The following is a 15,758-nucleotide window of genomic DNA, read 5'->3' on the forward strand; positions in this document are numbered from 1 at the left end:
AGATGTGTTCTTTCTACGGGACACCATCAAGCAAGGTCACATTGTTTAATGATGTCACAATAGGAATTTCAGAAGAAAGTGATATATTTTGATTCATAATCAAATCATAACCAATGAAGATTTGAGATCAAACAAACCACACGTTGATAAAATATAATCAACAGGTAAGAAAAAATTGAGTAAGAATTAGATAAGTCAGGGTAATTTACCAAAGAAATCATCTGTTGTTTGACAATCTCCTCCACCAGGACTGCTGTATCATACAATGGCTTCCTACAGTCTCCAAAACCATACCTAGAAGTAGACAAAATAAATATAATTCATTACAAGTTACATGGTTAATTGTAGTTGCTTAATGTCCAGTGGCAAATACTTCATTATATTCAGGATGATATCGATCTTTTGTTGATTCTTGGTTGACACACTTAGAAAGTTTAATTATGCTTTGAAACTTTTTAAATTAAATAAAACTTAGCTAGCATGACATTCAATTCTATAGTTCTGTTCAACATACATTTTTCAGTGAAAATAATTGTGAAGATACTAAATTTATATCCGGCTAATTCATTTTTTTTTAATTATTTTTTCCTTGTCTAATTTTATATTAAGAAGAAGATTTCAGCACTCTCTTAACAAAAATGATTTTCTCTTTTTCATCTCATTTCAAACTAAAAACTATAACACCTAAAAAAAATTCCCAGATAAAGTTCAATGCCAATGAAATACAATTCCTTTTTTATTAGAACATATGATATTCCAATGCCACATTTATAGTGTGATTTTTATTTATTTGGCAAGTCGTTTACACAGTGTTATATTCCTATCAAAAATTAATGAAGATAATATAATTGTCAAATAAAATCCTAGAAATGAAATTGTTGTGACTTTTTTTATACAGTTCATGCAAATGACTTTTTCAATGGTTTAATATGAACCTCTTGCTGACAAGAGAACTGGGAAGGGAGGGTTGAGATTTCATAAAACATGTTTAACCCACCCCACATTTTTGCACTTATCCCAAGTCAGGAGTCTCTATCCTTTGTTAGTCTTGTATGTGATTATGTGTTTTAATTTTTAATAAGTTCATTTATATGTTCTGATTGAGGAGTTTAGTATGACATCCATTTTAACGGAACTAGTACACATTTATGTTTAGGGGCCAGCTGAAGCCCAGGTACAGTTACTGGATTTTTAATTGCTGTATTGAAGACCCATTTAAGGTAACACGATACCGAATGGCATATCTCCCGATTTCCAAAATTTTTGGCATCCTTCTACTTTGAATCGAGTTACATCGGAATATGTAATAAAAAATGGGGGTCACCATTTTTGTTTTTTTGTAATTTTCATAGGAAAACGTCAATTTTGGCGACAAATTTACTTAGGTATATAGGGGAATTGCCTTTTTTCCGGCTTACCTTTTTAGATTTTCGAATGGATGGCTATTTTCTTATATACGGAGAAAAACAAAAAACTAACATAATATCCAGGATTGCATAGTGAATCCATACACGTATAGAAACTCATATGTCACCATCCTTGTTTTTGAAATAAATGGCTTCAAAGTTGATCGATAGGCCTAGAACTTGACCAAAAACGTGTGACGTTATGGTGTACAGAATATAACGTTATTCCTTCTCAGAGAAATGGAGAAAAATATGTGTCGGGATCTGAATGAGTATATTTTATTTTCATTTCCCCTGTCGACTGTCGTAAAGTTCCTAGTAATGCAATATAAAATTCTACTGAATCAAATACAATTTTATTTCATCCTGCACAAGGAATTTCACTCATATGAATTAATATTAATATCGTCTGATTTTCACATCAAACGAGCATATACTTGAAACTTGCGTGAACAGGTTCCATGTGAATCTTATATATGATAATAGTTCATGCATACATCACCGGAATTTTTTACACGTTAAGTTCACGTAAATATTTGAAATAAAATTATTTAAATAATATCTTTGTTCTAAAATTTGATTAAAACCATAAAAAGTACCTTCAGATTTACGTGAAAATTAAATGAAACATTTCACGTGAGATTCATCCGAATTACTGATTTTTAACTCCATCATATTAGACAATGGTGGTATATCACTGCATCTTGTGATGCAGAAATATAGTATTTTAAAAAATTTGATTCATTTAACAGTTTTTTAATTACTCGGGTTGATGGTTGTTTAACGTTCAGTGGCAAATAGTTCATGCATGCTCGGGACGATACAATACAATTTTGAAAACAGTTGTTTATAAAAGGCACATTTGATGCATCACTCAAAAAAGATCAATAATTCTGTTATTTGTGAAAATAATGAGAAAAATAATGTTCCTGATAAAATACACATTACAAAAAATAAAATAACCAAACTCCAAGAAAAATTCAAAACGAAAAAATCCCTTATCAAATGACGAAATCAAAAACTGAAAAACATCAAAAGAATGATAAACAGCTGTCATATTCTTGACTTGGTACATACAATACATGTAGTATAGTGTACTCTGCGTGGTGTAAATGTGTTACTTGTTTGCTCAGCACGTCGGACAAACCTTCCAAACTGTTAACCCAAATAATTCAGTCGTTATATTCCACTTACTACATTAAGTAGGTAAGAGAGATCAATTACGGGGAGGGACTGAATTATAAATAAAGTATCATGTTACCCCACTTCCATAATGAGCAAGCGGTAACATATATATTTAGTTTTGAGTAACTGTTCAATTTTGGTCTTCCTCACGGTCTGCGTTTAAAATTTGTCGTATTTTTGAAATTTAGAGACAATGATTTAAATTTTAACAACTAAAGTTCCAAGTTACGGGTGTAAATTGTAGGATTGATTGCTTTGATTATTGGTTGGTTAACGTCCAGTGGAAAATATTTCATGCATGTTCAGGACGAGAACAAGTTAACAATAATACAATACATGTAGGTAGGTTTTGCAATAGAGGCAGGGCATCCGTGATGATGGTCGGGAAAATTTTAACTGACGCTAAACACATTATTTATGTATGTGCCTGTCCCAAGTCAGGATCCTGTAATTCAGTGGTTGTCGTTTGTTTATGTGTTACATATTTGTTTTTCGTCCTTCTTTTTTTTTAATATATATTGATAAGGCCGTTAGTTTTCTCATTTGAATTGTTTTACATTGTCTTATCGGGTCCTTTTATAGCTTACTATGCGGTATGGGCTTTGCTCATTGTTGAAGGCCGTACGGTGACCTAAAGTTGTTAATGTCTGTGTCATTTTGGTCTCTTGTGGACAGTTGTCTCATTGGCAATCATCCCACATCTTCTTTTTTATATATATATACTTATATACTTGTTCTAAAAACTAATTTTAAGAAAGAAACTTTCCGGGCCTTTTCCGACGCCTAGTATGCGAGCAATATGGCCCTTAGAGCCCTAAAAGGTAACTTTGTTAATTTTCTTTCAGTCTTTTTCCTCCCAGCTTGTACATGTACATTAGGCCACACCAATTTGATTCCTTGTTCGACGGACCCGCCCGCACCTATTTTTTTCAAAACAGAATTTTTTTATTTTTTTTATATTCCCGCTTCCCGCATCCGGAAATGTAATCATGTCCATTTCCCGCACCGTTTTTTTTGTAAATATTATAAAAAGATATCAACATTTGTTTTTAAAATCACAGTCTAACCTGTATAAAACGATTTTAAACATAAAAGCACCCCCACCACACTTTGTAAATATCTGTGAGAATATTTGTTTCAGCATGAAACCTATTTATCCAAAGCGGGAGTGCTCCGTTATAAATATATAACAGCGGATACTCGTAAAGAACAAAAAATTGGTTACTGTCCCCCTTACTTATATTCCCTATCAAAAATTATTCGTTGTTAGAATAAAGTACAAAGAACTTCTGAAGGATTTGCCTTCAACTGCAATTATATCGGGTGCTGGCGAAACAAAACTATCCATAGCCGCTGCATGTTTATGCACCTGTCCTTATTGAGTGAGGGGCCTGTCGTTCAGCAGTTATTGTTTGTTGCTGACCGCTGCTGTTCATTGGTATTTTCCCGTTTGGATATACATGATATATAAATTAGATCGTTGGTTTTCCTGTTCAAATTGTGTACGCTAATATTTTTGGGGTCCTTTATAGCCTGCTGTTTGGTCTGTATCAAAGCCCTGTGTAAAAGGCCGTACTTTGACCTATGATTGTTATTATCAGGTTGAGAACAACCCTCCCTCAGACAAGGGGTCAGTTTACTGATGTAGAAAAGAAAACAGAAATACCAAGGATTTGTATAGTTCTTCTATACAAAATCTTTGAAAACTGAGAATTTTGTACTCAAAAAGAGGAGAGTTACATCATATTTTAAACAACTTTTTCTAAAAGAGGGGTCCACTTATTTTGAATAATATTAAACTGTTAAAGTAAATGTGTTAACTTGGTTAAAGTCCAGGAATATTACAAAATTCTTGGACATGTTTGACCATTTAATACCAGATAGATATATAGTTCTTTGAGAAAATATGAGCCCTTTTGTACAAACAAATGTATTATAACTTATATTGATCCCTCATAAAACATGTAAAAGGGATATTTATAACATTAAGGGGTTGTCCCAAACTGATTATGACTTGGATGGAGAACTGTCTCATTGTCAGTCACACATACATAGACCAGATTTAATTATTTCTTGGTGAACAGGGAAAAAATACTTCAGAAATTAAAGAAATGTCAGAGTACAAGTGATAAATCAAGCTTTAATATTGTCAAAACCTACTATTTTATGTTTACAAAAAAAAATTATAATCGCTCGCCTTTACTTTTCAAGCTTCGCCTCAAAAATTTGCAAATTAAATATTTTTTTATTAAAATTTTCAAATCGCTCGCTCGCCCCAAATTTTGGAGTCCAAAAATCCGTAGAACAAGAAATTAAATTGGTGTGGCCTTATTTCCAACTCAAAACTAAAAAACACCGAATACACATGCAAGCGTAAATTAACACGAATATAAAATCTAAATGATTTCAAGATCTAGCATTTTTACAGTCTCTTGCCGTTTGAATAAAAAGCCAGTCGTTTGCATGTAAATTTCAAAAACAAAAAAATTATAACGGAATCAGGGAACACGGAACCGGTCTGACTACAGCCAGCCCCAACTATCAACTTGCGTTTGTAGACGGAAGTGGATACTCGGGGCTGGCTTCATTCAGACTGTAACGGAACCTGAATTTTGTTATTTTATTTCTGCCGAATCAAGTGCCCATATATTTCTCAGCCTTCGTTAACTTTATAATACTTCATTCCGATGTTGCTGTCCGTCCTGAGTAGACCTGGTTTATACGATTACAAAGCTGGCACTGTATTTTAAAATATTTCCCAAACTATATCGAATTTACTTTGTACAGACCAATGAATTTCAGAGACTGTTTACACATGGAACACAGGAAAAGTTAACCGGCTAAATAATCACTTTTTTCCATTCCATACAAACAAACTATTTTCTGTATGATTTTCAACGTCTGCTTGTATTGTGCTTTTCCCCTAATTAAATCCGTATTCTCTTCCAAATAAATTTCAATTTTGTCCGAGCGGTGTTTTTGATGACCATTTAATTTAAAATGCGTTAATAGTTGTAAAAATTCCCCGTTTTTTCACACATCATCCTAAGCTTCTATAAATTAGATTTTTACATTCAAAACAAAATTTCATGGGGATACGGCGTGAATCATGAATAAGTATTTATTGCAAAAATAAACCAAGGTTTACTTTTATAAATTGTTATTTGGATGGAGACTTGTCTCATTGGCACTCACACCACATCTTCCTATATCTAGACCAAGAAAAAAAAAAATGATAAAACTCTGTCTGTTATGCATAAGAACATATAAAGATAAAGTGTGAAGATGCTAAAAATATCAAAGAAACAGAATATTTAAAAAGTAAAGTAATACTTTTTAAAGATTAACAATGAGCCTAATGATTGCCTGAAAACGATAAAACAATTTATGTCAAATAACCGCTATGTATTGCATCAAAACTCTTGGCACTCTGCATCTAGGGAAAGTTACCATGGCACACAAAACCTGCTGCATTGGCTTATATGTTTGAACGTTATTCGATAACGTCAGGAACGATAACTCATGGCGTAACGTCATTCGGTATCGTGTTACCTTAATATAGCCTTAATTGGCCTTTTTCTTCTGTTTGGTCGGATTGTTGTCTCTTTGACACATTCCCAATTTCCATTCTCAATCTAACTAAGATACTTATTACAAAAAGATGTTTCCTTCACATCTAGTCATCTTGGATTATAAATGGCCTACAATAGAGATAAGGAGATTGCCAACAGTGGAGAAGTAAAGGGTAATTCATAATGTCTGTTTCAATAAAGGGGTGGGGATTTGATTCTGTCTCTGCAGACATTCAGATACTTTTAAAAATACCGAAATATTTATTTTAATATGAGCTTTTGTATTGCTCTTTTTTCTTTGTTCCCTTTCTCTTTTCTCTCAATTCTTTCTTTTTTCTGTCCCGACCTTTTTTCTTTACATCTTTCTTATATAACTTAAAATCAAATATATATGTATACTGATGATGACAAGGGAGACAAATCTTCCCAAAAACCAATGTAATTACTACGAAGGAGTTGAAAATTGTACTATTAGTTCAGGTAGGATAGATTGTGGGTAACTTAATAGTGTGGTATATTGTGTCACTTGTTTCAGAAGGCCACCTATAAGTACATGAAATTGGTCAATCTGTTAGCAAATAAATACAGCATTTTTAACTGACATTTATCATGTTTATGCTCTAACTTTCTGGTATACTGTTACAATGAAGGATATGAACAGAACACCCAGCAAAACATTTTGACTCTAAATGATGACTAAATACCATACCAGATCTGTATAAATTCTATACTGTACAATCCAAAAGGAAGTTAAATGAACAATAATGCTTAGCTTACATAGTGTAGAATATATTATTAAAATACCTCTATATCTGTGGTTGGCAATAGAGAAATGTCAAATTCAGAAATAGGAGACTGGTAAAATTGACTTTTGATTTTTTTTCTAAATAAAGGAGAAAATGTAGGTTTATTTGACATTTTATATAGCTCTTTATATTCGTAGCGCATGCACAAAGTGTCCCATTTCGCATTGTGGGGTCTTCTATGAAATATCATCCCTATTTAGCAAACATCAAAAGGTACCATCATGACATATATAAGACAGCCTTTTGATGAATACATTACTTTTTAACATTGCCTTAGTTTCTGAGATGACCTTTAAAACACATTGATTTTATGAAACTAAATTCTACTAATCTTTTTAACATTATACTGAAAGTTAATACAGACAAATACATCCCTTAATATAAGAACTAATCTTAAATGTAGGCAGAATTTTGGAATTCTTCTATTCATAATCCTGTTCTAGTTTTTCAGACAAATTATGACAATGTATTTCAGAGCAATAAAACAGACAAGTAAATAATGAAATAACAGACTCAAATCTGCTTCAAGTAAAAATCAATGTACTTAATAATTACAGTAATGGAAACTTAAACGCTGCGTAAATCAAACCAGTACAACTGTACTTCACTACTAAAAATACTTCACTCTTCTAGTACTGAAGCAATATTCAACGAGGAGGCGGGATTCAGTTTTATTGTGTGGCAACAATATATTTCATACAAAAATCAGCTTGTAATGAAATATAAAATTGCAATACATAAAGTTTCAAAGTTAGGTGACTTCATCATTGACACAAAATATGCTTTAAAGTCTTCTGACATTTTTGGTCTAAACAGACAGTGTAGACATTATTGCCCTGTTATATTATCTCTATAATGGTTCAAAGATGTTGGACAATTTTGTCCAAGTGAGCTGAACTATAGAGCTTGTGTTGCTCACCTTGGTCTATGAACAGTTGGGGCAAGTATGGACACAACATTCAAGCTTGATACAGCTCTTCTACCTGTGGTATTAAACATTGTGGTACAATTTCAGAGCAATTGAAATGCTTATACACAAGTTGATATCCTGAAAGTAGAAAAATACTTGCTTTTGGCCCCTTTTTCCAAAACGGTAGGAACCATCATCCCCAAAATCAATCCCAACCTTCCTTTTGAGGTATTGAACCTTTTTAGAAAATTTCATAGAGATCCATTCACTTAAACTAAAGTTATTGTTCGGACACCAAATGTGTTTTCAGACGACGACATCATACCATTTTTGCAGTCATATAAAAAAACAATACTCTTCGAACATTAGAGACGAGAATAAAACTCTCTATTTTGTTGATCATGTATTGCTGATCATTTAGTCTGTTTGGTTTCTCTCTGTATCTTCAATACAAAAGAGCGTTAAAAAAAATCCTCATTTAAGGGCAATAATGCTACTATAGAGAGTAACAGTTTACTAACTTTATCAGCAAATTTTGACTTGTTAGTATATCTTGCCCTGCTGATAATAACTATTCATTTAAATACATCATAAAATATTAAAATGTAAAATGACGTACAGTTGTGGTTAAAATTAATATTAATGAATAGAAACTTTTAAAAAAAAATTTAGCTATAATCAACTCAAGACAATCATCATTTTTTAATACATAATTTTCAAACAGTGTAAAGTGTAAAGGATCAGTTATTGTCCGGACACCAAATGTGTTTTCGGACGACGCAGACGCTGACAACGACATCATAACATATATATGTTGGAGAGGTTTGTTGTATTAAGAATGTCAAATATTCAAGATGGCCATTGTTATATTATTGTTCGTTTCTGTGTGTGTTGCATTTTAACGTTGAGTCGTTTGTGTTTTCTCTTATTTTTGAGATATTGAGATCAGACGTGGCACGGTACTTGTCTATCCCAAATTCATGTATTTGGTTTTCTTGTTATATTTGTTATTCTCGTGGTGTTTTGTCTGATGCTTGGTCCGTTTCTGTGTGTGTTACGTTTCGGTGTTATGTCGTTGTTCTCCTCTTATATTTAATGCGTTTCCCTCGGTTTTAGTTTGTTACCCCGATTTTGTTTTTTGTCCCTGGATTTATGAGTTTTGAACAGCGGTATACTACTGTTGCCTTTATTCTCTATTTATAACAGTTTTCAAAATAGCAGACAAAACTTGCATTTTACGTTTATGTTAAGTTTTAAGCTATGTCTGCCATCTTGGTTAGTGTCTGTCACACAGTGACATACTTATTAAACTTAAGAGACCCCAATGATGATTGTGGCCAATTTTGCTTAAATTTGGCCCAGTAATTTCAGATGAGAAGATTTTTGTAAAATTTTTAAAGACAAGGGCAGAAGACAGACGCCAAGTGATGAGAAAAGCTCACTTGGCTCTTGGGACAGGTGAGTTAAAAAAGGTTATAAAAACCTTGAAAAGTCCAATATTTTTTATTGTAATTTAGAGCACCATCAAAATTTGCCATCAGACCTGAGACATAGAGATATTGAATGCACAGGTCTGTATTAGGTTTGGTTACTTAAATTATAGTGATAATTTTATTTATTTGTGAAGAATTCTCATAGAAAGTAACAGCCTTTTATGTCTCATTATAAAAGCAGCAGACAATTCTCCCTAGGGGTATATAATCAGGAAATATCTACAAATATTACACAGAACACTGCAATGAATAAATCAATCTTATTAATATCAGATCTAATGGTTACAATTTATTTCAAAATATTCATTAATTTCAATAAAAAATCTGCAGTTTTCTCTCCCTAAATGGCAGCTGCATTTCAAATGATAAATTGAAAAAAAAAATTTAATGTGCAAAATAAAATAAAAAAGAATAATTAAAGTTAACAAAGGTGTTGCATCATAAAGGATTCATGATATAGCATCTTTATAGTATCATAAAATACTAAATCATTTAGGGGACTGTTGTTAGTGTAAACAGTATTGTATTACGAATTATACAATTACTATTTGACTGTCCCTTTTGTATTTTTCACCCCGCCTTTACAACATATATTTGCATTTACAAATGAGGATGCACTTTGATCACTTGAAGACCCTATGATAAATATTTCTGTATTACAGCAAGAGTTAAACCTGTACTGACCCATACTTAAACATTATCAAGTATCAGACCAAATCATTGGGAAGTGGCTACACTTATAGTCCAGTCAATCTAGCATAAATTTAACCCTAACCTGAAAGTAATTGCAACAGAAGATTTTTAAGTTTTAATCTTTAGCATTATACCCCAAATATACACAGAAAAAAGTCCCATAAAATCTTACTTGAGGAAGACTAAAAAAATCACCATTTAAAATTCCTATGGAGATTTGAATTGAAAAGGGAGATAACTCTTGCAAAAAAGGCAGAAATATCAATAAAAATTGATACAAAAAATTATAACTTTATGGCTTATATTCATCAGAATGTATTGATTCTTGATTTTTTGGTGGTCTTTAGAGTATAACAAACAACTCTTAAGGTGTTTTCATATCTTTTATCAAGCTATAATCCAGATTTTGTAATTCATTAGTTGACCATTCATTCAATTTTTCAACATGTCAAGGTAAAGAATCTCAAATTTAATAAATAATAATTAAACATGTATTCTTCTTTTTGTGGTTTAAAGTTCCTTTAGATAAGTAAGATGCTGAAAAAATATAATATATATATATATATAAACAATATCAAGTTTTCACATTATTTTTTCAAAATGGTCACAAAGCTTCAAATTTGCTTTTCTTTAATGAAAAATGCACGAATAAAATAAAACTACCCATAATACTTCGGTTTTGTTCATTTCATGAGCAGAAGATTATATAATTTAGTAAAATACAAACATATAACCCCATAAAAGTATCATATTTTACATAAATTTCAAGAAAATCAACCAAAAACTGACATAAAAAAGACTTATTTTTGCAGAGTTATCTCCCCTTCCAATGTTAGTTTCCATAGGAAATTAAAAATGCTGATTTTGAGCTTCCGTCAAGTTAGATTTTATGGGACTTTTTTCTGTGCATATAAAGGGCATAATGCTATAGATTAGAACTAAAACATTTCCTGTTGCAATTAGTTTGAGGTTAAATCTTAGTTTGACTTGACTATTAGGCAAAAAGAAAAGTATGTAATTTCATTTTGAATGGTTTCTTTTGTTATACCTATTAAACTCAGTCTTCTTTTAAACTGAGTTTTACTATGTGTTTGTTTAATCTACATTGGCTAGAGGTATTGACATGTTCCCCATTTCCATTCTCATTTTCATTACAGGTAAAACCTCCTCAAGCTGCAGACCAAATAAATAATCATTCCCTTTCAAAGATGCTAGGAAAACATGAGCAAACATTTTCTTCTTAGGTCTTTCAGATGGATTGAGTCTAGCAGTTACTATTTATGTGGCAGATAAAAACCATTGCAGCTCTTTATATGAACTCTACACAGTAGAATTTACAAGCAGAAATGTCTTCTATGTATGAACTCTACACAGTAGAATTTACAAGCAGAAATGTCTTCTGAGACTTTTGACACAAATCATACAACATGTACTGCAGCAAAATCTAATTGATGAACTGTATACCTGTACCACCTATATACCTAAATGATGTACAGCTCTAACTAAAATCAATAAGGCTGAGAAATGAAAACCTAATTATTCTGTCAAAAGTACAAATTCATTGACAAAGAAAAGCCTTTAAGAACTAATTTCCCACAATAGATTTCACCATTAACTGACCTTCAATGTCCGACACAATAACATTATCTATGTCAGTGGCAGCTTAAACAAACAGTTATTAGGTATTGCCAATAGTCATCATTAATTCTAGCCCTTTCATTTTTTTATCAATTAAACATTTCATACTTCATGGGTTATATATATATATCATTAATAAAAAATATATGCTATTTATCTACATGCAGAATCAATTATTAAATTGAAATGTAGCTTAGCAAATTACATATAGATTTTAAATCAATACTATTCCGTAATCTTAACTTTGGCTGTTGGGAGCGACTGACACAGTTTCTACCCTGATTCCAGCCCACACTGTAACAATAATACAGTCAACTCCACTCCTTAATGCATCTTTCCTTTGAACCAGAGACTTCAACGGCTACAAGACACATATCACATCATAGTGCGTAAAAGGGAGTCAATGGGAGAGAATGCATCTATATATACTGCACCTACTGCACCAATGCATCATGCAACTAAACATTTGGTAAGTTAAAACTTTTTTCATCATCATATGTCACTTAGCTCCAAATTTTCCATTGCATTTAATGATTTATTTGCAACATGAATTTTTTATACTTTTTTCTACCAGTTTAAATTGATATGTACTAACATATACAATACTGTTGGGGGAATATAATTGTTTGAATAGGGCAAAAGTAATGAGTGAAGATTTATACTGGATATAAATCAATACATACACTGATACTTTCAAATGTCACAGGTCTTTTTCTGAAGCTTATTTGTGGGCGAGGACATTTTACACTTTATCTTCATTTACTGCTATTTATTGAAATAAGCCAACAGGCTTCAGATTTTGATTGTCTGAAAATCATCACAACATGAACAAAAACATGTGGCTATTAAATTGACTCAGTTGTATCTATGCATTATATAAAAACATGGTTTCAATATAAAAAAGAAGATATGGTATGATTGCCAATGAGACAACTCTCCACGACACAGAAATTATCAACTATACGTCACAGTATGGCCTTCATCAATGAGTAAAGCTCTTTTTTTTATGAACTTTTAGGTCACCTTTAAAACACAATATAAATTTTAACAAAGATTGAATTTCTGAATGCAGCAGATCTATTGGTACTTGGTAAACATCTTTGATGTTATATGGCTCAAATTGGTCAATGGTGGAACCAGAAGAACACAATAATGCATTGAGCAAAAGCCAAAAGGTCTTGTCCATATTGTAAGGGTACAAAACTAATGTTTGTTCTGGAATAATTATCAGCCTATAAATCTTGGAAACATCAAATCTATGCATAGAGATTGACTAATTGTTGGTTGCAAAATGTCCAGTGGCAAATATTTCATGCATGTTCAGGACGATACACAGTTTGCATACACTCACAACAGTTCTGATTCAAGTATTACTGCCTGTTTGCACATTTTGCTAAATTCTTCTTTAATTAGATATAGTACTGCAGAACTATCTTCAAATATCTATGGAGATTTATCTTAAGGGAGAAAAATAGAGTAGGCCATTCATTTTGACCTCAATGCAAAGCAAAAAAGAAACTGATGAAATTTTTGTTGGTTAAAATTGTTTGGTCAATCCTAGGGAGAAAAAAGCAATGAAAATCTCAGTAACCTAACATCCCATTTTTAAATACAAGGAAGTTTGATTCTCTGACAAAAATATTTCCTGTCTCAGTTTCAGAACAGATTCTACATTTTAGATGCACTTTCAGTTGAAAATGCAAATCTTAAATGTACTTTTGTGAGCATTTAAATAATTAAAATATAAATAGCTGATGTATGTTTGGGGTTTTTCTTTAAATCTTAAAAAAATAAACAAAAGGTTTCTCAGTTTGCACACTTTTAATCTCCTTTTTCCTCTACCAATAATTTGCATACCATCTCTGGTGTATTATCGCAAATGACTATTTACAAATGCAAAAGGAAACATGTTTCCAACATACTACACCAATCAGGTAACTCTTTTATTGCTGCATTTCAAGGTATGCAAAAACCTTCATAATAATTTATTCATATCTTGTGCTAAGGGAGGTAAATCCTTGTTATTTTAATACTTTGAACTTATATGACCCTGGATTAATATTGTTTGATATTACATAACAAGCGTGTTTTTAATGAACTGAAATTTGACATTAGACTAACATAAACGTATCACTCATACAAATTTAATGCATAAGAAATCTATTTTCTTCGAAATGACGAAAACAAAAGGTGATCAATCATTAATTATTACAGTAATTTGAATCAATTAGACAGAAGGCCTTTTATTGAAAACTTGTTTCTACGATGACAGTTCATTAAATATAGAAACAATGAGCAATATGTTTAACTATTATAGTGCTGAATAAAGAATAGAAAGCTTCATTAATAACTTTTAAAAAAAAAGACGTAAAAATAATATTGTTTCAGGCATTTCATTTAATAATGAACATATTAATTACTTCTTAATTGATTGATTATGGAATTAATTACTTTTTATATAATTTTCATTTAATTCAACAGTAATAAAGAGTCATGAAATATATATTCATAGTCATAAATATTTGTAACAGACATAAACAAAAAAGTTTGAAATATGAATTTGAATCTTTCCCACAGTTTAAGTTATAAGTACATGTATATGTTTCTTTTTGTTAATTAATTGACAGATTTATAGAAATTTAATGATTCTAATATATACATCAACAACAAGTCTACAGCAATGTAAAATAAAATGATAAAACCTGGAGATATATAGTATCCTAACTACCTGTTAGCCAATGACTAAGCCCCATATAAAAACCACAAGGCAGTTTTGGACACTCCTAGAACATACTATACAGTAAATACTCCTACCCTTTCTGACCCTTATTTCATCCAGCAAATCACTGAACCTCATACCGATTAAATCATATTGTGTGATCAACTTTTTTCAAATTTTAACACAAAAAGAGGAGTGAAGAAGACAAATTTGCAAAAATGGCGGGATGATTTGTAAATTGTAAAACAGGAAAACCACAGGAATCTGTTTGCATCATATTTACATCGAACATACAACAGAACTTTATTGTGAACCTAATCCATGATTATTCATCTTAGAGAAATTGTGTATCTATGTTGTAAAACTTGAGGACCACATTTTTAACTTCTGACTTTTCAATTACTCTACAAGCCTCCATATTGTTTTGGACAAAAACTTACTGGATGATTACACGGGCAAAAGTGCAAATTGCATGGGATGAGCTGTCCCTTTTTGCCAGTAGGATTATAACAAAATGGAGTCATCTTTCTCAAACTGATAACAAGGATATCAAAGTCCATAAACAATTTCTAACAAGAATATACTTGCTTTTCCTGCTTTGTGTGTCCAGGATGTTCTCTCACTAAGTAAATAACTTTTTTTGAAAAGTGAAAATTTGAAAATTTTGGAATAACTCCTTTGTTCAACTGTAAATAAAAATGATGGAAGATTTATCCCTTCTGGACCCTGACGAAACAGGTAAGCTTTTAATGATGAATATAATTCTAAATAAAAATATTCTTCTTTTTTACTTGATTATGTAACACAAATATAATTCTAAATAACAGCGGATTGTGATACATGTACATGTACGTTCTAAAGTTTGATATTTTATCATAGTGAGCGTCTCGTGATAAATTCTTCCATTTTAAACCATTCTGCATTGTCAGCAAAACTCCACATTATCTGTTTACCAATGTTGCCACAAATTAGAAAGACATTATTTTTTTTTCTATTTTTTTCTTTGATTTTCCTTTGCCAATAATTTTTTTTTTCAATTTTATATATTTATTGATAATTTTGAAAACACTAAATATTTTTTTTTATTACAGATAGTAAGCTTTATTCTAATGTAGTTGTTAATTTTAAAACACATGAACCCACATAACAGAAATAAACCACAATTCCAACTTTTACATGCTTGCTTTTATGCTTTGATGGAACTGATCTTGCTTATTCATTTGTGGCTAACCATTTTATAATAGTGCTTTCGAAAAAATTTAAAAGCAAAGCATGATAGACCACAAATAATTACTGAAAAGTGGGGCGCAAAATCCAAATCAGTTTCAACAAAGAC

General features: G+C 31.4%; 2 protein-coding genes across 13 annotated transcripts in view; one reads left to right on the forward strand and one right to left on the reverse strand.

Annotated features, from left to right (window-relative positions):
* Positions 1–15,758, reverse strand: part of LOC143048162 (transcription initiation protein SPT3 homolog) — a 77,121-nt gene that overhangs the window by 28,116 nt on the left and 33,247 nt on the right. For all 12 annotated transcript variants that reach the window (XM_076221674.1, XM_076221675.1, XM_076221671.1 and 9 more), the window contains one exon: positions 210–294. In XM_076221674.1, the coding sequence (XP_076077789.1) occupies positions 210–294 (85 nt within the window). The remainder of the gene's footprint in view (positions 1–209; positions 295–15,758) is intronic.
* LOC143048161 (runt-related transcription factor 1-like) overlaps positions 14,701–15,758 on the forward strand; it is a 42,468-nt gene continuing 41,410 nt past the window's right edge. The window contains exon 1 of the mRNA XM_076221669.1: positions 14,701–15,160. Coding sequence (XP_076077784.1) covers positions 15,121–15,160 — 40 coding nt within the window. The 5' untranslated portion in view covers positions 14,701–15,120. The remainder of the gene's footprint in view (positions 15,161–15,758) is intronic.

Source organism: Mytilus galloprovincialis, chromosome 10, assembly GCF_965363235.1.
Source record: "Mytilus galloprovincialis chromosome 10, xbMytGall1.hap1.1, whole genome shotgun sequence".
NCBI classification, from domain to species: Eukaryota; Metazoa; Mollusca; class Bivalvia; order Mytilida; family Mytilidae; genus Mytilus; species Mytilus galloprovincialis.